The 26,678-nt window shown below is 37.9% G+C and overlaps 1 protein-coding gene across 6 annotated transcripts in view; it reads left to right on the forward strand.

Annotated features, from left to right (window-relative positions):
- The window catches only part of ZDHHC15 (zinc finger DHHC-type palmitoyltransferase 15), a 149,214-nt gene that overhangs the window by 55,498 nt on the left and 67,038 nt on the right, over positions 1-26,678 (forward strand). For all 6 annotated transcript variants that reach the window (XR_004297480.1, XM_032387845.1, XM_032387846.1 and 3 more), the window contains exon 3: positions 5,666-5,760. Coding sequence is in view for 5 of the 6 variants with exons in the window: in XM_032387845.1 (XP_032243736.1) it covers positions 5,666-5,760 (95 nt within the window). In the remaining variant the exon portion in view is untranslated. The remainder of the gene's footprint in view (positions 1-5,665; positions 5,761-26,678) is intronic.

Here is a 26,678-nt window from a genome sequence, read left to right on the forward strand (position 1 = left end):
ATTTATTCTGTAAAATGACCCATGTGCATTTGAAAAGAATGTGTATTCTGCTGTTTTAGGATGGAATGTTCTGCATATATCCATTAATTCCATCTGATCCAGTGTGCCATTCAAAGCCATTGTTCCCTTCTTTATTTTCTGTTTAGATGATCTGTCCATTGATGTAACTGGAAGGTTAAATCCACCACTATTTTTATATTATAATCAATTAGTTTCTTTATGTTTGTTACTGTTTTATTTATTTGGGTGCTCCCATATGGGTGCATAAATATTTATAATTGTTAGATCTTCTTGTTGGATTGTCCCCTTTATTATGATATAGTGCCCTTTTTTGTCTCTTCTTCCAGTCTGTTTTAAAATCTGGTTTGTCTGATATATCTGTTTCTACTCTGGCTTTCTTTTGACATCCATTTGCATGATAAATGTTTCTCTATCCCTCACTTTCAATCTGCAGGTGTCTTCAGGTCTACAATGAGTCTCTTGTAAACAACATATAGATGGGTCTTGTTTTTTTTTTTTCATCCATCCTGACACCCTGTCTTTTTATTCAGCATTTAGTCCATTTACAAAGTAATTACTGGTAGATATGTATTTAGTGCCATTTTATTACTTGTTTTGTCATTGATTCTGATGATTTCTCTGATCCTTTCTTGTCTTTGTCACTTTTGGTTTCTCCTTTGCCCTCAAAGAGTCCCTTTTAATATTTCTTGCAGGGCAGATTTAGTGTAACAAATTCCTTTAGTTTTTCTTTGTGTAACTCTTTATCTCTCCTTCTATTCTGAATGATAGCCTTGCTGGATAGAGTATTCTTGGTTGCAGATTTTTCCCATTTGGCACTTTGAACATATCATGCCACTCCTTTCTGGCTTTCCAAGGTTCTGTTGAGAAGTCTCCAGCTAGCCTTATGGGTCTTCCCTTGTCAGTTAAGGGCTTCTTTTGTCTTGTTGCTTTTAAGATTTTTTTCTTTATTGCTATAGTTTGCAAATTTAATTACAATATGTCTTGGTGTTGGCCTGCTTTTATTGATTTTGATGGGAGTTCTTTGTGCCTCCTAAATCTGGTATCTGTTTCTTCTCCAGATTTGGGAAGTTTTCAGCTATTATTTCCTCAAATGAATTTTCTGCCCCCTTTTCTCTCTCTTCTTCTTCTGGGACTCCTATAATATGAATGTTATTATGTTTGATGGAGTCTCTGAAATCCCTAAGTCTATTCTCATGTTGCATAAGTGTTCCTATCTTGTGTTCAGCTTCGTTATTTCCCTTATATTATTCTATGCTGCATCATTCCTCTACTTCTTCCAGTCTACTGTTCATTGCTTCGAGCCTGTTTCCCATCTTGTTTAGTGCATTCTTCATCTCTGATTCATTCTTTTTTAACTCTTTGATCTCTGTGGTAAAGGTCTCACTGATGTCTTCTATTCTTTTCTCAAGCCCAGTGAGTATCCTTATGATTGTTGCTTTAAATTCTCCATCAGGCATGTTACTTATATCTGTTTCACTTACATCTCTGGCCATGGCCTTATATTGTTCTTTCATTTAGGGTACCTTCCTCTGTCTTGGCATTCTGTCTAAGTCTCTGCCTTCTTCTCTGTGTTAGAAAAGCCAGTTATATCTCCTGCTCCTGAAAGTAATGGCATTATGAAGAAGAGGTCATGTCGTGCAAAGGGCCTGGCACTTCAGGGAGTGTCTCTGGTGTGTGTTGCTTGTACTCTGCTCTTGTGTTTTGTCTGCACTTCCTTCAAGCCAGTCTGCAGAGGCTCTCCTTGCCTGCTGTGTGCAGTGTTTGGTCCCTAGTCTGAATGTGGTGAGTTTTAACTAGATGTGCTCTGGTCTGCTTATGAAATGAAACCTGACACCCCTTCTACCACAACTGAAGTCCTGGAGAACTCTCTGGTTGGGACACATGGTGCGGGCAGGAATTTGTTCTGGTCTTCTGGGGAGGGGCCCATTCTGCTGGGACTGAGGCAAGCGTGACTGAGAAAGGCAGTCCCATCAGAGTGCAAGGGTGAAGGGCTTGGTGTAAGCATGTTAGGCAGCCAGTGTCAGTTCTGCACTGCTTCCTGTACATGGCTTTGTGTTTATGCTGAGGAGAGGAGAAGGGAAATGCCACCATCCAGCTCCTTTGTTCCTGGGGAGGGGTCTTACAAACACTTTCTCCCAGAGATGTGTTCCAAGTAGAGCAAATAATCTCCCCCTTGTGTGTCCCAGGTGTTCTTCAAATCATTGTTTCCATGCTGTCTACTCCCAGTTTGTGTGCTTGCCTTCTCTCCAAGAGCAGCACTTGTTCTTCAAGCTCTATCCCAGTCAAGCCCGTGGACCTTTAAAGCTCTAGGCTTTATATATGTATTTGTTTGTCAGAGAGAGAAAGAGAGAGAACAAGCAGGAGAAGCAGCAGGCAGAAGGAGAAGCAGGCTCCCTGCTGAGCAAGGAGCCCGATTCGGGACTCGGGACTTGATCCCAGGACCTTGGGATCATGACCTGAGCTGAAGGCAGACGCTTAAACGACTGAGCCACCCAGGTGTCCCTAAAGCTCTAGGCTTTAAGCCCTGCTGGTTGCATGAACTCACTAAAATCAGCCCCTCTCATTTTCTAAGCCAATGGCTTTGGGGAAACCTTCTCCTTTTGCATCCCCCTGTCTGCTCCTCTCTCTCTCTCTCTTTCTCTCTCCCTCTCCCTTCTCCATGACCACATCTCCCTCCCCTCCACAGCACCCACAATCCTTCTCCCCCTAAACCACATCTCCACAGTTACTACCTTCTTTGATGTGGCCTCTTCTCTCCCTATAGTTGTGTAGTTTTTTCTGTCAGGCTTCTGGTCTATTTCTGGGCGATTTATGATGATTTGATAGTTATTTAGTTGTGTTCATGAGTTGAAATGAGTTTAGGGTCTTCCTACTCCACCACTATCTTCCCTCTTCCCCAAGTGAATTTTTACTATAAAGATGAAAAGATTTCTAGTTTGTGGGGTGATACATATGGAACTTCTATATCCTCACTCTGCTGTGACCTGAAACCACCAGGGAGATGACAGAGTGTAACAGACCCTTGTAAGTACCTTAATTGAACCTGTGAAATGAGGTTTGGAGCAGGTGATGTCTGAGGTCCCTTCCAACCACAGTCTTGCTCACTATACCACCCCAACACTGATCACAGGACTTGGGGATCCACAACCCAGTGAGTGGCCACGTGGAACCTTCTGGTGCCCAGCCACAGAACAGGTATGGGAGGGTGCATGGGTGGGGCAGCAGCAGGAAGGTGTCAGTGGGTAGGTGGGTGGGAGTTCTGTGGGTTCAGTGTGAGCATGATCCCCATGCTTCCCTCATATGAGTGCTCCCCTCGTGGTTCTTCCCTGCAATGCCTGCAGTGCCTGTCCTGAATATCACCTGAGTGGTTCTGTGGAACCTTATGGTTCCCCTACACCAGAAAAAACATTTTTTTTAATGGCAGTTTGACATTATCTGCCAAAAGGCCTATGTTTGCGCCTAGCAATCCCACTTTAAGAAACTGACCCTATAGATTTAGTATATGTGCCAGTGACATATATACAAAGTTTTTTTATTACAGCATTATTTGTAGTAGCAAGAGAAGAGGAAAAAACTAAATTTTCATCAGAAACACTTCGGTTAAATTATGGCATGTTGATGCAATGAAAATCCATGCAACATTTTTAAAGAAAGTGAGAAGCTTACTCTTTGCAAGTTATATTAAATAGAATGATTTCCAACTTATAGATGATGAAAAAGTAATTGGTATGAAACCATGTATAGAATACTACTATTTGTGTGGAAAAAACACACTGTTTCAGTGCTTTTATATGTATAAAATCTAAAAGGGTACAGAATGAAGTCATGAAACTGTAACATTTGTTGCTTCTAGGAAGGAAACCTGGTGGCTGAGGGACAGGTATGGAAGGGAAACTTTTCACTGTGTACTATTTTATGCCTTCAAATTTTGAATTTTGTGAATGTATTACCTTTCAAAAGAAATACAATGAAAAAATTTTTAAATATTACAAAATTTCCATATTTATATTGTGTTCATATATTCATATGAACACATAAAAATCAGAAGATCTGTACTGATATACACCAAATAGCAGACAGGTATTAATGCCCTAAGAGGGGGAGGTGGGAGGCTAGATGTATGTGTGGTAGATTTTACTTTTTACTTTAAATTGCTTGAATTTGAAAATGAGATTTCATAATTACACAAATGAAGCACATAAAAAAGGAATTGTATCATAAGACTAGGAGCACTGGGCTAAGAGAGTACAGCTTTTTCAATTCAGCCATATATGTATAAGGCACCCAGCCCTATTAACTTGGTCTTGAGTCATCATTCCCTTGAGTCTTTCTGATTGACTGAGGTAATAACACCTTGCCACAGGAGAACTCAAAATGAAACAGTAAAGTGACCATCAGTCTTATAATGGCCTCTGTGGAGAATGGTGAAATTTCTGATATCAGAAGAGCTATCCAAGGGGCGCCTGGGTGGCTCAGTCAGTGAAGGGGCTGCCTTTGGCTCAGGTCATGATCCCAGGGTCCTGGGATTGAGCCCCACGTCAGGCTCCCTGCTCAGTGGAGAGTCTGCTTCCCCCTCTCCCTCTGCCTGCCTCTCTGCCTACTTGTGCTCTCTCTCTATCTCTCTGTCAAATAAATAAATAAAATCTTTAAAAAAAAAAAAAAGAAGAGCTATACAAGAGACAACAAAAAGTATAAAAAGATAAGCAGTAGAAGCAACTTTTACAACTAGCGCAGATACAACTCACATTTCAAAAAAGTATATAATCTGAAGACGTTGTCATGTTTTATTAGTTTAACAGTTGAAAGTGACTGCTCTGTACATAATGACCTTAACAATGTTGATGCTGTAAATGAAAGTTCACTGTTATATTTATGTTAAGTTTAATAGTGTTTTTAATGTAAAATTAGGACTGAAGATTATTCCCCTACCAGCCTTCGTCCCGGGTTGTGGCTCTAACCAGATTCAGTTATGCAATCACGTAGAACCTTGCTTTCTAGTGCTGGAAAAGATGTCTCTAATTACCTGCTTCAATAAATATGAATCCAGATTCCTTTCAAAAAGAAAATGAACATATAGTCTTTGAAGCTACTGAAAAGAACTTGTGATTTATAGTCAGTAATCCTGTGTTTAAGACCTGGACACATTATAATGTAGCTGTATCACTTTGGATAATCAGCTATTCCTGATAGTTAACCAACTGTCCCTATCCTATTACCTATCTCACAAAGTTATTGAAACAATAAAATAAGAAAATATTATAAAATCATGTTGTAAACTCTATAGTGTTGTGCAAATACTATCATTATCATCTTTTAGCACCTACAATGGCAGAGATAATGATAAGTGGCTATGGTAGCTTCCCTCACATTGTCATAAAGAACATTTCCCCTTTAGTTTTAGAATCACATGGCAACTTTTAAAACATACAACTTCCAGAAGGTCTCACTGAAAATTTGGCACTGTAACTTATTTCTGTCACTTCATGGGGAAAAGGTAAGAATTAACATTTTATAGTAACAATAGAAAATACTTGGTAATAGGAAAACAAAACAAATTTGTTGTCTAGTTTTATGTCTTTCTGAACTGCTTGAAATGGACAAAAAAGATAATATGAACACTTATTTTTTCTCTCTTAAATTTCAGTTATCTACCTCATATTCTACCATGCCATCTTTGTGTTCTTTACCTGGACCTACTGGAAGTCTATATTTACACTCCCACAACAGCCAAATCAAAAGGTAAGAATCATGGTTACTTCCTAAAGGCTAAAGAGACAGGAAAGCAGAAATGCAAAACAAAACAAAAACAAGAAGTTGAAAAAAGAAGCAAATAACCTTCATTTACAGAAGAGAGATTCAGGATAATCTTTAAAAAGGCCTCTTAGTGATAAAGGTAAATTAAGGGTAAGATAGTCTATAGAAGGATAATCTATTGCAAAATCACTGGCCATAGATACTTTGAAGACTAAGAAACCACTGTTTGAATTAGTGATATAATTATTTTTTTAATTTTTATTTCAATTCAATTTAGTTAACATGTAATGTATTATTAGCTTCAGGAGTAAAATTTAGTGATTCATCAATAGCATATATCACCCAGTGCTCATTACATCAACTGTCCTCCTTAAGGCCCTTCACCCAATTACCCCATCTCCTACCCACCTCCCCCCAGCAACCCTCAGTTTCTTTCCTATAGTTAAGAGTCTCTTATGGTTTGTCTCCCTCTCTGGTTTCATCTTATTTTATTTTCCCTTCCCTTCCCCTATTTTCATCAGTTTTGTTTCTTAAATTCCACATACGAGTGAAATCATATGGTATTTGTCTTTTTCTGATGACTTATTTTGCTTGGCATAATACCCTCTAGTTCCATCCACATCATTGCAAATGGTAAGATTTCATTCTTTATGATAGCTAATAATATTCCTTTGTGTATATATATATATATATATATATATATATATATATATATACCACATCTTCTTTATCCATTCATCTGTCAATGGACATCTGGGTTCTTTCCATATTTTGGCTATCGAGGACACTACTGCTATAAACATTGGGGTGCACGTGCCCCTTCAAATCAATATTTTTGTATCCTCTGGATAAATACCTAGCAGTACAATTGCTGGGTAGTAGGGTAGTTCTATTTTTAACTTTTTGAGGAACCTCCATACTGTTTTCCAGAGTAGCTGCACCAGTGTGCATTCCTCCAACAGTGTAAGAAAGTTCCCCTTTCTCTGCATCCTCACCAACATCTGTTGTTTCTTGTGTTGTTAATTTTAGCCATTCTGACAGGTGTGAGGTGATATCTCATTGTGGTTTTGATTTGTATTTCCCTGATGCTGAATGATGTTCAAAATTTTTTCACAATAGTCATTTGTATGTGTTCTTTGGAGAAATGTCTGTTCATGTCTTCTGCCCATTTCTTGACTGAATTATTTGTTTTTGGGGTGTTGAGTTTGATAATTTCTTTATAGATTTTGGATACTAGCCCTTTATCTGAGATGTCATTTGTGAATATCTTCTCGTCTGTTCATTGTCTTTTGGTTTTGTTGATTGTTTCCTTTGCTGTGCAGAAGCATTTTATCTTGATGAAGTCCCAATAGTTCACTTTTGCTTTTGTTTCCTTTGTCTTTGGAGACCTGTCTAGTAAGAAGTTATTGCAGCCAAGGTCAAATAAGTTGCTGTCTGTGTTCTCCTCTAGGATTTTGATGGATTCCTGTCCCACATTTAGGCCTTTCATCCATTTTGAGTTTATTTTTGTGTATGCTGTAAGAAAGTGGTCCAGTTTCATTCTTCTGCATGTGGCTGTCCAATTTTCCCAAGATCAATTGTTGAAGAGACCGTCTTTTTTCAAACGGATATTCTTTCCTGCTTTATCAAACATTAATTAACCATAGAGTTGACAATCCATTTCTGGGTTCTTTATTCTATTCCATTGATATATGTGTTTGTTGTTATACCAGTACCATACTGTCTCAATGATTGCAACTTTGTAATACAACCTGCAGTCTGGAATTGTGATGCCTCCAGCTTTGGTTTTCTTTTTCAACATTCCTTTGGCTATTTCGCAGTTTTTTCTGATTCCATACAAATTTTAAGATTGTTTGTTCCAGCTGTGTGAGAAATGCTGGCAGTATTTTGGTAGGGATTGCACTGGATGTGCAGATTGCTTTCTGTAGCATACACATTTTAACAATATTTATTCTTCCAGTCCATGAGCATGGAATGTTTTTCCATTTTTTGTGTCTTCCTCAATTTCTTTCATAAGTGTTCTATAGTTTTCAGAGTACAGATCTTTTATCTCTTTGGTTAGGTTAATTCCTAGGTATGTAATAGTTTTTGGTGCAATTGTAAATGGAATCGATTCCTTGAATCCTCTGCTGCCTCATTGTTAGTGTATAGAAATGCAACAGACTTCTGTGGGTTGATTTTATATCCTGCAACTTTGCTGAATTCCTGTATCAGTCCTAGCAATTTTTGGGTAGTCTTTAGGGTTCTCTAGGTAGACTATCATGTTGTCTGTGAAGAGTGAAAGTTTGACTTCTTTGCCAATTTGGATGCATTCTATTTCTTTTTATTGTCTGATTGTTGAGGCTAGGGCTTCCTGTACTATGTTGAACAACAGTGGTGAGAGTGGACATCCCTGTCATATTCCTGACCTTAAGACAAAAAAGCTGTGGGTCTTTTGTATATGCTTTTATGATGTTGAGGTATGTTCCCTCTATCCCTACATTTTGGAGGGTTTTTATCAAGAGAGGATGCTGTATTTTGTCAAATGATTTTTCTGCATCTATTAAGAGGATCATATGGGGTTCTTGTCCTTTCTTTTATTGATATGATGTATCACAATGATTGATTTGTGGATGTTGAAACACCCCTGCAGCCCAAGAATAAATTCCACTGGGTCATGGTGAATAATCCTTTTAATGTATTGTTGGATCCTATTAACTAGTATCTTGGTGAGAATTTTTGCATCTATGTTCATCAGGGATATTGGTCTGTAATTCTTCTTTTTGGTGGAGTCTTTGTCTAATTTTGGGATCAAGGTAATGCTGGCCTCATAGAATGAGTTTGGAAGTTTTCTTTCTATTTCTATTTTTTGGAAAAGTTTCAGATGAATAGGTATTAATTCTTCTTTCAATGTTTGGTAGAATTCCCCTGGGAGGCCATCCGGTCCTGGACTCCTGTTTCTTGGAAGATTTTTGATGACTGATTCAATTTCTTTCCTGGTTATAGGTCTGTTTAGGTTTTCTATTTCTTCCTGTTTCAGTTTTGGTAGTTTATATGTTTCTAAGAATGCATCCATATTTTCCAGATTGCCTAATTGTTTGGCATATAATTGCTCATAATATTCTCTTATACGTGTTTGTATTTCTTATAACATTCCCTTATATTTGTTTGTATTTCTTCAGTGTTGGTTGTGATCTCTCCTCTTTCATTCGTGATTTCATTTATTTGGGTCCTTTCTCTTTCCATTTTGAAAAGTCTGGCTAGAGGCTTATCAATGTTATTAATTCTTTCAAAGAACCAGATCCTAGTTTCATTGATCTGTTCTACTCTTTTTTTATTTCTATATCTTTGATTTCTGCTCTAATCTTTAGTATTTTTCTTCTCCTGCTAGATTAGGGCTTTATTTGCTGTTCTTTTTCCAGCTCCTTTAGGTGTAAGGTTAGGTTGTATGTGTGAGACTTTTCTTGTTTCTTGAGAAAGGCCTGTATTGCTATATACTTCCCTCTTAGGACCACCTTTGCTGCATACCAAAGGTTCTGAACTGTCGTGTTTTCATTTTCATTTGCGTCCATGTATTTTTTTAATTGTTCTTTAATTTCCTGGTTGACCCATTCATTCGTTAGTAGGATGTTCTTTAACATCCACGTATTTGTGGTCTTTCAAAATTTCTTCATGTGGTTGACTTCAAGTTTCATAGCATTGTGGTCTGAAAATATGCAGGGTATAATCTCAGTTTTTTTGTACCAGTTGAGACTTGATTTGTGACTCAGTATGTCATCTGTTCTGGAGAATGTTCCATGTGCACTCGAGAAAAATTTCTGTTCTGCTTTTTTAGGATGAAATGCTCTGAATATATTGTTGAAGTCTATTTGGTTCAGTGTGTCATTCAAAGCCCTTGTTTCCTTGTTGATCTTCTGCTTAGATGATCTGTCCGTTGCTGTGAGTGGGGTGTTAATGTCCCCTACTATTATTGTATTATTGTTGATGTGTTTCTTTAATTTTGTTATTAATTGGTTTATATACTTGTCTGCTCCCAACTTGGGGGCATAAATATTTGCAATTGTTAGATCTTCTTGTTGGATAGAACCTTTATTATGATATAGTGTCTTTCTTCATCTCTTACTACAGTCTTTTGTTTAAATTCTAGTTTGTCTGATATAAGGATGGCTACTCAAGCTTTCTTTTGATGTCCATTAGCATGATAAATGGTTTTCCACACCCTCACTTTCAATCTGGAGGTGTCTTTGGGTCTAAAATGAGTCTCTTATTGGTGGGTCTTCTTTATTTTATCCATTCTGATACTTTATTTCTTTTGATTGGAGCATTGGGGCCATTTACATTTAAAGTAATTATTGAAAGATATGAATTTAGTTCCATTGTATTACCTGTAAAGTTACTGTTCCTGTAGAATGTCTCTGTTCCTTTCTGGTCTCTGTTACTTCTGGGCTCTCTCTCTGCTCAAAGTATCCCCTTTAATATTTCTTGTAGCACTGATTTGATGTTTACAAATTCCTTTAGTTTTGGGGGTGCCTGGGTGACTCAGTTGGTTAAGTGTCTATCTTTGGCTCTGGTTATGGTCCCATGATCCTGCAATTGAGCCCCGTGTCAGGTTTACTGCTCAGCGGGGAGTCTGCTTTTCCCTCTCCCTCTGCCCCTTCCCCCCCCAACTTGTGCGCTCTCTCTCACTCTAGTAAATAAATAAAATCTTTAAAAATATATAAATTCCTTTAGTTTTTGTTTTTCCTGGAAACTCTTTATCTCCCCTTCTATTCTGAATGACATTTAGCTGCATATTTTTTCCCATTTAGCACATTGAATATGTCATGCCAGTCCTTTCTGGTCTGCCAGGTCTCTGTGGACAGGTCTGCTGCCAGCCTTATGTGTCTACCCTTGTATGTTAAGGAACTCTTTTCCGCAGAGCTGCTTTCAGAATTTTCGCTTTATCTTTGCAGTATATAAGCTTCACTATAATATGTTGAGGTGTTGACCTATTTTGTTGATTTTGAGGGGGTTCTCTGTGCTTCCTGGACTTGAATGCCTGTTTCCTTCCACAGATCAGGGAAGTTCTCAGCTATAATTTGTTCCAATAAACCTTCTGCACCTTTCTCCCACTCCTCATCTTCTAACACTCTTATAATGTGGATATTATTTCACTTTGTTGATTCACTGAGTTCCCTTAGTCTACCTTCATGATCTAATAGGTTTCTTTCCCTCTTCTTTGCAACTTCCTTATTTTCTATCATTTAATCTTCTATATCACTGATTCTCTCTTCTGCTTTGTTCATTCTCATTTTTATGCCCTCCACTTCGGACTGTATCTCAGTTATAACATTTTTAATTTCACCCTGACTAGATTTTAGTTCTTTTATCTCTATAATAAAGGATTCTCTAGTATCTTCTATGCTTTTTTCAAGCCCAGCTAGTATCTTTGTAATCGTTGTTTTTAATTCTAGTCAGACATCTTACTTATATCAGTATTGGTCCCTGGCAGTGAGTACTACCTCCTGTTCTTTCTTTTGGTGTGAATTTCTCCATCTTGTCATTTTGTCCGGGAAAGAAAAGAAGAAAGAAAGAAAACAACAACAAAAACTTAGATTAGATCCTGGATGTGTTTTGGTCCACTTGTTGAAAGAAACTAGATCCCAAAATCAGAAAGAAAAAGAAAACATATATAATACAATGAAAGCAAACCAAAAATAATATATATAAGCTATATATAAAAATTTTAATTATAAAAGATTAAAAATGAATTGAAAAAATAAATAAGAAAATAACTGAAAAAATAATACTCAAAGACTAAAGAATGAAAATACAAAGAATGCTGTATACTGTTTTTCCCAAGAGCTGAAGCTATCCAGCCCTCTATAAACTATAATTTTGGTGAGAGTGAGTTGTTTGTGCTGGTCCTCTGGGGCCTGTTGCACTGATTCTCAGGTGGACTTACCCTAGTGGAAAAGCGCCTCCCATCTGCAGAGAGGCAGGGTTTGGTGTAAGCAGCTCCAGACTCCATTAGGTGGCACTGTTTTGCTCCCTGAAGGCTTTCAGCACTCATGGGTGCACTGAATATGGCTGCGCCCTACCTTCTAGCCCTGAAGCTGAAAATTCTTGCCCTCCACTCTTCAGTGAGCCCTCACAGAATAGCAATTAATCACTCTTATCTCCCCGGTTTCCATCAGAACTGTGTTCACCTGGCCTGTGCCCAAGCACTTTTATCTCAGTCACGTAACTGAGTTTCAAAACTCCAAATTTATGGCCTCTTGCAGCTCGGGCCACTGCTTTTCTTCCTGGGGGAGGGGGTGTATCCCAGCACGCTTCTGCCTTTTGCTGGGCCCTTCCCAGGAAAGGGGTGGCATGACCGTTCAGGGGTTCACAGTTTATGGCAACACAGAGCACAAAGGTGGAACCTGCATGCCCTGTTTGCAAACGGCTTCCCTGCTCCTATACCTGGGAACTCTGCCACAGTCAGGCATCACCCATTCTTCTTGTGACCCCAGGGATCCTTCGACCATGCTGTCACACCTGGGATTCGGCCCCACTTCACCACCTGAGCACCTTTAAGCCAGTCACATCCCCCTCTGTAACAGACTTATAAAAGTTATGATTTTGCATTCCACTGCTTTTTTTATTATGTTCAATTAGCCAACATATAATACATCATTAGTTTTTGATGTAGTGTTCAATGATTGATTACCTGCATATAACACCCAGTGTTCATCACCACATGTGCCCTCCTTAATACCCATCACCTGATTACCCCATCCCCCCACACCCCTCCACTCTGTAACCCTCAGGTTCTTTCTTGGAGTCCAGAGTCTCTCATGGTTTGTCTCTCTCTCTGATTTCTTCCCATTCAGTTTTCCCTCCCTTTCCCTATGGTCCTCCGTGCTATTGCTTATGTTCCATATATGAGGGAAACCATATAATTGTCTTTTTCTGCTTGACTTAGTTCACATAGCATAATCTCCAGTCCCATCCATGTTGATGTAAAAGTTCGGTATTCATCCTTTCTGATGGCTGAGTAATATTCCATTGTATATATGGACCACATCTTCTTTATCCATTCATCTTTTGAAGGGCATCTCGGCTCTTTCCACAGTTTGGCTATTGTGGACATTGCTGCTATGAACATTGGGGTGTATGTGCCCCTTCTTTTCACTGTCTGTATCTTTGGGGTAAATAACTTGTAGTGCAATTGCTGGGTCATAGGGTAGCTCTATTTTTAACTTCTTGAGGAACCTCCATACTGTTTTCCAGAGTGACTGCACCAGCTTGCATTCCCACCAACAGTGTAAGAGGGTTCCCCTTTCTCCACATCCTCACCAACACTTGTTGTTTCCTGTCTTGTTAATTTTTGCCATTCTAACTGGTGTGAGGTGGTATCTCATTGTGGTTTTGATTTGTATTTCCCTGATGGCTATTGATGTTGAACATTTTTTCATGTGTCTGTTAGCCATTTGTATGTCTTCTTTGGAGAAGTGTCTGTTCCTGTCTTCTGCCCATTTCTTGACTAGGTTATTTGTTTTTTGGGGTGTTGAGTTTGAGAAGTTCTTTATAGATCTTGGATACCAGCCCTTTATCTGTAATGTCATTTGCAAATACCTTCTCCCATTCCGTGGGTGGCCTCTTAGTTTTGTTGACTGTTTCCTTTGCTTGCACTCCACCTTTTATAATACTTTGTGGTAGCCTCCTTTAGCAGGCTCCCTCCCCTCCGCTTTATCCTCAGCTATATCACATGGGATTCAAGTCTCCCCACCTCCTCTACTTTCCAAAGGGTGGTTGCTTTTTTACTGGTAGACTTGCAGCATTTGTTTTCTCAGATATCTGATTAATTTCTTGGATGTTCAGAATGATTTGATCACTATCTAGTTGTATTCCAGGGACCAGACAAACTTAGGGTTCCCATACTCCTCTGCCATCTTAACTCCTCTCTCACTGTAGTTTTGATTTGCATTTCCCTGATGGTAAGTGATGATGAACATCTTTTCATGTGTCTGTTGGCCATCTAGATGTCTTCTTTGGAGAAATGTCTCTTCATGCCTTCTGCCCACTTTTAATTGGATTATTTATTTTTTGGGTGTTCAGTTATATAAGTTCTTTATACATTTTGAATACTAACCCTTTATCAGATACATCATTTGCACATATCTTCTCCCATTCAGTAGGTTGTCTTTTAGTATTATTGATTGTTTCCTTTGCTGTGCAGAAACTTTTTATTTTGCTGTAGTCCCAATAGTTTATTTTTGCTTTTATTTCCCTTGCCTTGAGAGACATATCGAGAAAAATGCTGCTACGCCCAAAGTCAGAGAAATTACTGCCTGTGCTCTCTTGTAGGATTTTTATGGCTTCAGGTTTCATATTTAGGTCTTTAATCCACTTTGAATTTGTTTTGTGTATGGTGTAGGAAAGTGGTCCAGCTTCATTCTTCTGCATTTTGCTGCCCAGTTTTCTCAATACCATTTGTTGAGGAGACTGTCTTTTCCCCATTGCATATTTTTGCCTCTCTTCTCAAAGCTTAATTGACCATACAATCATGTGTTTGTTTCTGTTCATTGATCCTTGTATCTATTTTTGTCCTGTTTTGATTACTACAGCTGTGTAAGATAACTTGAAATCTAGAATTGTGATACCTCCAGATTTGTTTTCCTTTATCAAGATTGCTTTGTCTATTCTTGGTCTTTTGTGGTTACACACAAATTTTAGAATTATTTATTGTAGTTCTGTGAAAAATGCTATTGGTATTTTGGTAATGATTGCATTAAATCTCTAGATTGCTTTGGGTAGTATAGACATTTTAACAATATTTGTTCTTCCAGTCCATGAGCGTGGAATATCTCTCCATTTGTTTGTGTCATCTGCAATTTTTTTCATCAATGTTTTATAGTTTTCAGAGTACAGGTCTTTCAATTTCTTCATTAAGTTTATTCCTAGGCATTTTATTATTTTTGGTGCAATTTTAAATGGGATTGCATTCTTAATTTCTCTTTCTGCTGCTTCATTATGGGTGTATAGAAACAGACAACAAAAAGATGGCTAATGATGATGAACATTTTTTCGTGTGTCTGTTAGCCATTTTTATGTCATCTTTGGAGAAGTGTCTGTTCATGTCTTCTGCTCATTTTTTGACGTGATTATTTGTTTTTTGGGTGTTGAATTTGAGAAGTTCTTTATAGAACTTGGATACCAGCCCTTTATCTGTAGTGTCATTTGCAAATATCTTCTCCCATTCTGTGGGTGGCCTCTTTGTTTTGTTGACTGTTTCCTTTGCTGTGCAGAAGCTTTTTATCTTGATGAAGTCTCAAAAGTTTGATTTTGCTTTTGTTTCACTAGCCTTTGGAGATGTATCTTGAAAGAAGTTGCTGTGGCCGATGTCAAAAAGGTTACTGCCTATGTTCTCTTCTAGGATTTTGATGGATTCCTATCTCACATTGAGGTCTTTCATCCATTTTGAGTTTATCTTTGTGTATGGTGTTAGAGAATGGTCGAGTTTCATTCTTCTACATGTGGTGGTCCAATTTTCCCAGCACCATTTATTGAAGAGACTGTCTGTTTTCCATTGCATATTTTTCCTGCTCTGTCGAAGATTATTTGACCATAGAGTTGAGGGTCCATATCTGGGCTCTCTATTCTGTTCCATTGGTCTATATATCTGTTTTTGTGCCAGTACCATGCTTTCTTGGTGATCACTGCTTTGTAATATAGCTTGAAATCGGGCAACGTGATGCCCCCAGCTTTGTTTTTCTTTTTGAAGATTTCCTTGGTGACTCGGGGTCTTTTCTGATTCCATACAAATTTTACGATTGACTTTGAAAAATGTCATTGGAATTTTGATCAGGATGGCATTGAAGGTATAGATTGGTCTGGGTAGCATAGACATTTTAACAATGTTTCTTCTTCCAATCCATGAACATGGAATGTTTTTCCATCTTTTTGTGTCTTCTTCAATTTCTTTCATGAGTGTTCTGTAGTTCCTAGAATATAGATCCTTTACCTCTTTGGTTAGATTTATACTGAGGTATTTTATTGTTTTTGGTGTTATTGTAAATGGAATTGTTTCTCTAATTTCTCTTTCTACAGTTCCGTTGTTAGTGTATAAGAAAGCAGCTGATTTCTGTGCATTGATTTTGTATCCTGCCACATTATTGAATTGCTGTATGAGTTCTAGTCATTTGGGGTTGGAGTCTTTTGGGTTTTCCACATAAAGTATCATGTCATCTGTGAAGAGAGAGAGTTTGACTTCTTTGCTGATTTGAATAGCTTTTATTTCTTTTTGTTATCTGATTGCTGTTGCTAGGACTTCTAGTACTATGTTGAACAATAATGGCGAGAGTGGGCATCCTTGACATATTCCTGATCTTAAAGGAAAGGCTCTCAGCTTTTCCCCATTTAAGATGATATTCACTGTGGGATTTTCCTAGATGGATTTTATGAACTTGAGGAATATTCCCTCTATCCCTATACTCTGAAGAGTTTTAATCAGGAAAGGATGCTTTATTTGGTCAAATGCTCTTTCTGCATCAATTGAGAAGACCATATGGTTCTTCTCACTCCTCTTATTAATGTATCTATCACATTTATTGATTTGTGAATGTTGAACCACCCTTGCATCCTGGGGATAAATCCCACTTGGTCGTGGTGGATGATCCTTTTAATGTATTGTTGGATCCTATTAGCTAGGATTTTGTTGAGGATTTTGGAATCCATATTCATCGGGGATATCGGTCTGAAATTCTCCTTTTTGGTGGGGTCTTTGCCTGGCTTGGGGATGAAGGTAATGCCGGTCTCATAAAATGAGTCTGGAAGCTTTCCTTCTGTTTCTGTTTTTTGAAGCAGCTTCAGGAGAATGGGTATTATTTCTTATTTGAAAGTTTGGTAGAATTCCCTAGGGAATCCATCAGGCCCTGGACTCTTGTTTTCTGGGAGGTTTTAGATCACTGCTTCTATCTCGTTACTGGTTATGGGCCTATTCAGATTGTCAATTTCTTCCTGTTTCATTCTTGGGAGTTTATAGGTTTCCAGGAAGGCATCCATTTCATCCAGGTTGCTCAGTTTATTGGCATAGAGTTGTTGATAATAATTTCTAATAATTGTTTCTATTTCCTTGGTATTAGTCATGATCTCTCCCCTTTCATTCATAATTTTATTAATTTGGATCCTTTCTCTTTTCTTTTGGATAAGTCTGGCCAGTGTCTTGGAAGCTCTGCATCTCTCCATCCATTGTAAATGACAGCCTTGCCAGATAAAGTATTCTTGGCTGCGTGTTCTTCTCATTTAGTACCCTGAATATGTCTTTGCAGGCCTTTCTGGCTTGCCAGGTCTCTGTGGATAGGTCTGACGTTATTCTGATGTTCCTCCCTCTGTACATAAGGAATCTCTTCCCCCTAACTGCCCTTAAGATGGTTTCCTTGGTTCTAAGATTTGCGAGTTTTACTATTACATGCCAGGGTGTTGGCCTGTTTTCCTTGATCTTGGGAGGGGTCCTCTCTGCCTCTAGGACACGAATGTTTGTTTCATTCCCCAGATTAGGGAAGTTCTCAGCTACGATTTGCTCAAATATATCTTCTAGTCCTCTCTCTCTCTCCACCCGCTCAGGAATTCCAATAATTCTGACATTGGAACGTTTCATGGTGTCACTTATTTCTCTGATTCTATTTTCATGTATTCTGAGTTGTTTTTCCCTGGCCTCCTCTTTTCCCTTTTTCTCTATTATTTGGTCTTCTAGGTCACTAATTCGTTCTTCTGCCTCACTTAGCCTAGCTGTTAGATTATTTAGATTAGATTGGATCTCATTGATAGCATTTTTAAGTTCTGCCAATTCAGCTTTCATTTCTGCCCTTAGAGACTCTGTGTTGCCATTAATCGATTTCTCCATTCTAGCTATTGTCTTCACAGTTGCTAACCTGAATTCCATCTCCGACATCTTGGTTATATCTGAATCCATTTGTAAATCTGTGGCATTAAGTCATAATCTCTGAGCCTTTCCTATTTTGGGGGTTCCTCCTCCTAGTCATTCTGTTGAGGGGTGGTTGAGGCAGTGTATAGAGTCCAAATTATTGACCACAACCCAAGAAAGATACACCTGTTTTCTAGGGATCTTAGGGTTGCTGGCCTCTTGTTTTCCCAGCCTGTCTTCTGGGGGAGGGTCCTGCCACACTGTTACTCAGGCAATCCTGTTTGGGCAGGGTTGCCCTGCCCCCTGTGGTGGGGGATGGGCTCAGTGAAAACTGGTTTTTTGGGGCTTTTGTTCTCTGGCGGCCTTCCCTGGTGGCTTCCGAGAGTCAGAGCAGAAGAGACCTTTTCCAGCCTTCTGCCTTAGAGCAGAGAGATCACAGTCTGGTCTTCAGTGATCTCTCCAGGCCACACTATCTCCATTTCTGTCTGTGCTGCTATAAACTGCAGCATTCTGGGTTGTGCGCCCCTCAGCAGGGCTCCCAATCCTTGCCTCCAGGTCGGGGCATGTCTCTGCCCTTTGTGCTTCTAAAACCGCCTGCCGCCCCCAGTTCGCACACGCGGCCCCGCTCCTCTGTTTTCCGTCCAGGGGGCTGCCCTAAAGTCCTTTCCCCACTGCTACTGGTCTGCATGTCTGTGCCCCGTCCCCAGCGCGGTAGGGTATGCTCACCGTTGGTCTAGGATCCCGATGGCCAGGTTCCCTCCCCCTTCCATTTATCCTCCGATATCTGCCGGTGGTATCATAGCTCCCCGCTTCATACCTCGAAACCAACTGCCTGCGATATTCTGTTTGTAGAGATCCAGATCTATCTTCTTACATCTCAGGCTGATTTCATGGGTGTTCAGAGTGGTCTGGTAGATGTCCAGCTCAATTCTGGGGACCAGTTGGAATAGGGTCCCCTACTCCTCCACCATCTTTTTCCTGTTCTGTTGACAGTTTTAGTCATGAAGGGATGTTGTTCTCTGTCAGATGCTTTTTCTGCATTGAAATGATCATATGTTTTTTATATTTTCTTTTATTGATGCAATGTATCATATTGATTGATTTGCAAATATTAAACTACCTTTGTATTATGGGAATAAATCCCACTTGATCATGGTGAGTGATTTTACTAAAATATTATTATATTTGATTGTGTAATTGTTGAGAATTTTTGCATCTCTTTTCATCAGAGACAGTCGTCTGTGGTTCTCCTTTTTTGTAGTGTCTCTATCTGGTTTTGGTATCAGGGTAATGCAGGCCTCATAAAATGAATTTGCAAGTTTTCCTTCCTCTTCTTTTTTTGGAATAATTTGAGAAGAATAGATATTAACCCTTTAAATATTTGGTGAAATTCACCTCTGAAGCTATCTGGTCCTGGACTTTTATTTGTCGGGAGTGTTTTAATTACTGATTTAATTTCATTGCTGCTAAATGGTCTGTTCAAATTTTCTTTCCTGGTTCAATTTTTGGAGGTTTATATTTGTAGAAATTTATCTATTTCTTCTAGGTTATCCATTTGATGGCATATTATAATTCATTTTATTTCTGTGGTGTCAGTTATTTCTCCTTTTTCATACATGATCTTGTTTTTTTTTTTACTTCTCTTTCTCTCTCGATGCATCTGGTAAAGTTTTATCAATTTTGTGGATCTTTTCAAAGAACCAGCTCCTACTTTTATTGATCTGTTCAATTTTTTTTTTTAGTACCTACTTCATTTAATTCTCTAATTTTTATTATTTCCTTCCTTCTACAGGTTTTGGGTTTTGTTTATTTCTCTTTTTCTAGTTCCTTAGATGTAACGTTTGGCTTGAGATTTTTCTTGCTTCTTGAGGTAGGAGTGTATTGCTATAAACTTCCCTCTTAGAACCACTTTTACTGTGTCCCAAAGGTTTTGGATGATTGTGTTTTCATTTTGATTTGTCTCCCTGTATTTTTTAAAATTTTCTCTTTGATGTCTTGCTTGTCCCATTCATTATTTAGTAGCATATTATTTAACCTCCATGTATTTCTGGTCTTTCCAAATTTTTTTTTTTCTTGTCATTGATTTTTAGTTTCATAGCATTTTGGTCAGAAAAGATGAGTGATATTACTTCGATCTTTTTGAATTTGTTGAGACTTGTTTTGTAGCCTAATATGTGATCTGTTCTGGAGAATGTTCCATATGCACTTGAAAAGAATGTGTATTCTGCTGTTTTAGGATGGATTATTCTGAACATATCTTTTCAATCTATCTAGTCCACTGTGTCATTCAAAACCACTGTTTTCTTGTTGATTATCTGTTTGGATGATCTATCCATCAATGTCAGTTGGGTGTTAAAGTCCCCTACTATTAGTATCTATTAGTTCCTTTATGTTATTAACTACTTTAAGTATTGAATGCTCCCATGTTGGTGTATAAACAATTGTTATATCTTCTTGTTGGTTTCTCCCCTTCATGATTAGTGTTCTTCTTTGTCTCTTATTATGGTCTTTATTTTAAAGTCTATTTTTTCTGATATAAGTATTGCTACCTTGGCTTTCTTTTCATATCCATTTGCATGTTCAGTGCTTCTCCATCCCCTCAATTTCTATCTGCATGTGTCTTTAGGTCTGAGATCAGTCTCTTATAGGCAGCATATAGATGAGTCTTCTTTTTTATCCATTTTGTCACTCTGTGTCTTTTGACACAGAGTCGCTGATTCATCCTTCTGCCTCATCTAGTCTACTATTTATTCCATCTAATGTATTTTTAATTTCATGTTCTTCATCTCTGATTGGTTCTTTTATGTGTTTTCTATATATTTCATAAGGGTCTCACTGATGTCTTCTACTCTTCTCAAGTCCAGTGAGTATCTTTATAATCATTTCTTTATATTCTCTATCAAACATATGACTTATCTGTGTTTCACTTTGGTCTCTTTCTGTAATTTTATTCTGTTATTTCATTTGGGACATATTCCTCTGTCTCCTCATTTTGTCTTACTCTCTGTGTCTGTTTCTGTGTGTTAGGAAAGATAGCTATGTCTCCTGCACTTGAAAGTAATGGCCTTATGAAGAAGAGGTCCTATAGTGCCCTACTATGCAGTATCCCCTGTTCAGAACCTGGCACTTCAGGAATGTCTCCTATGTGTAATGTATACACCCTGCTGTTGTGGCTGAGCCATTTTTTCCTTCAGTCCAGTCATCCCCAATGGCTCTCTTTGCCTGTTGTCAGCAGTATTTTCTCCCTGTGGTGTTAGTGGGGCAGTGTGGGGACATCTTGGGCTTAGTTAAGTCAGACCAGGCATTTGCCAGAGGTACAGTAGCATGTAACTGCAGGGTGCTTTCCCCATGTTGTTCCCTGAGAAGCTTTCATTGGTGGGCAAAGCCTGGAGTCAAACCAGTTGTCTGCCTCCAGCCCTCTGCTGCAGCCTCAGTCCGAGTGGTTTGTGTGGTTATCTTTCCCTCTCTCCAAGGCAGGAGTCACTTTGGTGTAGTGCTGGTCACTGTAGGGCCTGCTTGCATACTGCCAGGCCTGTGGCACCACCGTGTATGGGCTCTGGCCGAGAGCATATTGGAGAGTGTGCATCCACTGAATCATAGTGTGGGGGGTTGGTTGGTGGGGTGGTGGTGTTAGCAAGCTTTGTGTGCCCCTGGTCCTCTGTGGGAGGGGCCCTGCAGTGACAGACTGAGATGGGCTGTCTGGAGCAGTGAATTGGTAGAAGCACCGCATGGAGGGTCAAGGTGGCATTGCTAGCAATTTACAGTCCAACTCTAGGGCTGGGGAGGGAAATGGCATCTGCCAGTTCCTTTGTTCCTGGAGTTGTTTCCCTCTTAGTTCTCTCCCTCCATGACATGCTCTGAGATTAGTAAATAACTCCCTCCCATATGCCCCAGGCGACTTTCAGACTGCTGCTTCTATGCTGTATCTCCACAGGCTGTTTATTGTGCTGTCTTTTTAAGGGTAGGAACTCAGTTTCTTCTTGCCCACCAGCTCTCCCAGAGCTGAGCCTGCTGATTTTTTTAAATTTCAGGTTTTAAGTCCTGCTGGTTTTAAGAGCTCATGAAATTCGGCCCCTCTCGTTTTTAAATGCAAATGTTATGGGGGTTTATATTCCCTGTGCAGACTTCCTAGTGTGGGGGTTTGTTTCTCTCCCCTTTTCATGCTCATGCCATCCTTCTCTCCTGCAGACAGTCCCAGGAGTCCCTTTAGTTCCTGACCACGTCTCCACCCCTCCTACCCTCTTTGACATGGCCTTTTCTCTGCATTTTGTTGTGGAGTTTATTCTGCCAGTCTTCAGGTCATTTTCCAGGTTATTTACACTGATATGAGTGTTATCTAGTTGTATCTGCGGGAAGAGCTGAGCCTAGGGTCCTCCTACCCTGCCATTTTCTGGAAGTCTCCTTATCATCTATTTTTATGCTATCTACAAACAACTCACTTTAGAACCAAAGGTAAATGGTCTGAAAGTGAAAGGTTGGAAAAAGTTATTCTAAGCAGATAGTAATCAAAAGAGACCAAGGGTAGGTATACTAATATCACATTTAAAGAGGCTTTAAGCCAAAAAGGATACAAAGAAGAAAACGACCATATTAGTGATGGTGATGCAGAGTAGAAAAGACCAGCCTTTGTCCCCCAACAAGCCAGATGGCTTCCCTGGTGAATTCTACCAGACATTTGAAGAATTAACATCAATCGTTCTCAAATTCTTCCAAAATATTGGAGAAGACAGTACACTTCAAAACTCATTTTACAAGGATGGCATTATCATGATACCAAAGCCAGACAAGGCCATTACAAGAAAAGAAAATTATAGGCCAATATCCTTGGTGAACAAAGATGCAAAATTCTTAACAAAATACTAGCAAACTAAATTCAACAGCATATTAAAAAGATCATTCATCATGGCTAAGTGGGATTTATACTCAGGATATCAGTAGATGTGATATACTATATTTACAAAATGAAGGATAAAAATCATATGGTTATCTCAATAGATGCAGAAAAAGCATTTGACAAATTTCAACATCATTTCATGATTTAAAAAAAAGCTCTCAACAAATTAGGTGTAGAACAAATGTACCTCAACATTATAAGGCCATATATGACAAACCCACAGCTAACGTCATACTCAATCAAAATCTGAAAGCTTGCCTCTAAGATCAGGAACAGGACAAGGATGCCCATTCTCACCACTTCTGTTTAACAGTACTGGAAGTGCTAAGCTAGAGCACTTAGGAAAGGGAAAGAAATAAAAGGCATACAAATCAGAAAGGAAGAATGAAGGGGGAGAAATCGGAGGGGGAGACGAACCATGAGAGACAATGGACTCTGAAAAACAAACTGAGGGTTCTAGAGGGGAGGGGGGTGGGAGGATGGGTTAGCCTGGTGATGGGTATTAAAGAGGGCACATATTGCATGGAGCACTGGGTGTTATACACAAACAATGAATCATGGAACACTACATCAAAAACTAATGATGTAATGTATGGTGATTAACATAACAATAAAAAATTTTTAAAAATTTGAAGGAAAAAGAAAGGAAGAAGTTAAGTTTTCTGTTTGTAGATGACATGATCTTACATATGGAAAATCTTAAAAAGCCCACAAAAAAAAACTTTCAGAACTAATAAATTCAGTAATGTTGCAGGGTAAAAAAATTTAAAAAAACGTAAATCAGTTGCATTTCTATACATAAAAACAAACTATCCAAAAAAAGAAGTTAAGAAAACAATTGCATTATAGTAGCATCAAAAAGAATGAAATACGTAGGAATAAATTTAACCAAAAGTTGAAGGAACTGTACAAGAAAAACTATAAAACAGTGATGAAAGAAATTGAAGAAGACACAAATAAATGGAAAGATTCCCTATGTTCATGAATTGGAAGAATTAATATTGTTAAAATGTCCATACACCCACAGTTATCTACAGATTCAGTGCAATACCTCTCTGGATTCCAATGCCATATTTTTTACAGAAATATAAAAAACAATCCTAAAATTCATTTGGAACCACAAGAGATCCTAAATAATTAAAGCAATTTTGAGCAAGAAAAACAAAGCTGGAGGCATTACACTTCCTGATTTCAAATTATATTATAAATTTATAGCAATCAAAACTACTCTACTGGCATAAAAAGGGACACATAAATGACTAGAACAGATTCAAGAGCTCAAAATAAACCCATGTATAGGCAGTCAATTAATCTTTAACAAAGTTGCCAAGGATACACAATGGGAAAATGATAATCTCTTTAATAAATGTGCTGGGGAAATTGGATATTCACATAGAAAAGAAGGAAATTGGATCTTTATCTCACAGAAATTCACTTTAAATGAATTAATGACTTAAACAAAAGACCTGAAACCATAATAATCTAAAAGAAAGACAAATAGAGGAAACCTCTTTGACATTGGTCTTGGCACAATATTTTGGATTTGACACCAAAGACACACATTACAAAGGCAAAAATAAACAAGTGGGACCACATCAAACTAAAAAGTTTCTGCATAGTAAAGGAAACAATCAATACAATAATAAGACAATCTATGGAATGGGAGAAATATTTGCAAACTACCTGATAAGCAGTTATTATGTAAAATATATATGTAACTCATATAACTCAATAGCAATAATAATAATAACCTTATTAAGAATGGTCAAAAGACCTGTATAGATGTTTTTCAAAAGAACATACAAATGGCACACAAGTATATGAAAAGGTGCTCAACCTCTCTAATTGTAAGAAAAATGTAAATCAAAACCACAATGAGATAATACCCCACAACTGTCAGGATGGCTATTATCAAAAAGTCAAGGCATAAACAAGTGTTAGTGAGGATGTGGAGGAAAGGGAATCCTTGTTCACTGTTGGTGGGAATGTAAATTGCTACCACCATTATAGAAAACAGTATTGAGGTTCCTCAGAAATTAGCAATAGAGGGGCATCTGGGTGGCTCAGTTGGTTGAGTGTCTGCCTTCAGCTCGGGTCACGGTCCCAAGGTCTGGGATGGAGCCCCGCATCAGGCTTCCTGCTCAGCAGGGAAGTCTGCTTCTCCCTCTGTCCCTCACTCCTCTCTCACTCTCTCTCTCTCAAATAAATAAATAAAAATCTTAAAAAAAAATTAACAATAGAACTACCATATGATCAAGAAATCCCACTTCTGGTGTATATCCAAAGGAAATGAAAACAGGTTACTGAAGAAGAGACATATGCACTCCCATGTTTATTGCAGCATTATTTATAGTCATAAAGATATAGAAACAACCTATGTGTTCATCAGTGGATGAATAGATAGAGAAAATATGGAATATATGTATAATTGAATATTATTCAGTCTTTTAAAAATAAAGAAATCCCGCCATTTGCAACAACATGGATGTACCTAGAGGACATTATGCTAAGTGAAATAAGCCAGACACAGACATGTACTGCTTGATGATCTCTCTTATATGTGGAATCTTTTTTAAAAAAGGCAAACTCATAGTAATAGAGCGGTGGTAATCAGGAACTGGGAAGTGGGAGTTAGGGGAAATGTTGGCAAAAATGTACAAAATTTCAGCTATAAAATGAATAAGTTGTGGAGACCTAATGTACAGCATGGTGTCTATAATTAATAATAATGTATTAATAATGTATTGTATAATTAAAATACTAATCTCAAGAATAATCTCAAGTGTTGTACCACAACAAAAATAATAACTATGTGAGGTGGCAGATATGTTAATTAGCTTTAAGTGGTAAGCATTTCACAATTTATATGTATATCAAAACATCACATTGCATATCTTAAATATATCCAATTTTTATCTGCCAGTCATACCTCAGTAAAGCCACAAAAAATAAAATGAATAAAATAAAATATTTAACCCACAAAAGAAGAGAGATGGACATTACATATTGATAAGATAGTCAATTCATCAAGAACATGCAGCAGTTATAAACAGAGTGTCCCAAAATATAGGAAGTAAAAACTAACAGAACTGAAGGAAAAAATACACAGTCCTACAGTAATTGGAGATTTCAATAACCCATTTTCAATTATGGATAGCACACCTACACAGATGATCAATACAGAAATGGAGGATTTCATAACACTGTAAACCAACTAGATGTAATACACATGTACAGAACACTCTACCCAAAAATAGAAGAGTAACAGGTTCTTCTCATGAGCACACAGGACATCCTCCAGTATAGACCATATGTTAGGATGCAAAACAAGTCTCAATAAGCTTAGAAGATTGTAATCATATAAAGGATCTTCTCTGACTTCAGTGGAATGAAACTAGAAATCAATAACTGAAGGAAAACTATAAATTCACAAATTTGTGAAATTGAACAACACTCTTAAACAACTAATGAATTAAATAAAAAATCACAAGGGAAATTTAAAAATTACTTTGAGATAAAATGAAAAACACCATACCAAAACTTTTAGGATGCAATAGAGCAGTATTCAGCGGAAAATTTATAGCTATAAATACTTATATTATAAAAGGAATAATATGTCAATTCAATATTCTTTACACCTTAAAGAATCAGAAAATGAAGAGCAATCTAACCCCAAAGTTAGCAGCAGTAAATAGTGATGATTGGAGCAGAGATAAAACCAAATAAGGAATAGAAAACAATAGAAATAATCAATAAGACCAAAATTGGGACTTTGAAAAGATCGACAAAATTAAGAAACTTTTAGCTAGACTGAACAAAGAGAGGACACAAATTACTGATACCAGAAATGAAAGTGGGACATTACTACAGACCTTATAGAAACAGAAAGAATTATAATAGTATGAGGGATTGTGTGCCAATAAATCAGAAACCTAGATAAAAAGGAAAAATTCCTAGAAATACACAAACTACCAAAAATGACTCAAGAAGAAATAAAAAAAATTTTGAATATACCTAAAATAAGTAAAGAGATTTATTAATCAAAAACCAATCAACAAAGAAAAGCTCAGGACCAGATGGTTTCACAGGTAAATTCAATCCGAAGAATAATTAACATGAGTCCTTCTCAAAATCTTCCAA

The sequence above is a fragment of the Phoca vitulina genome, unplaced genomic scaffold (assembly GCF_004348235.1).
Source record: "Phoca vitulina isolate PV1807 unplaced genomic scaffold, GSC_HSeal_1.0 scaffold51, whole genome shotgun sequence".
Classification (NCBI taxonomy): Eukaryota; Metazoa; Chordata; class Mammalia; order Carnivora; family Phocidae; genus Phoca; species Phoca vitulina.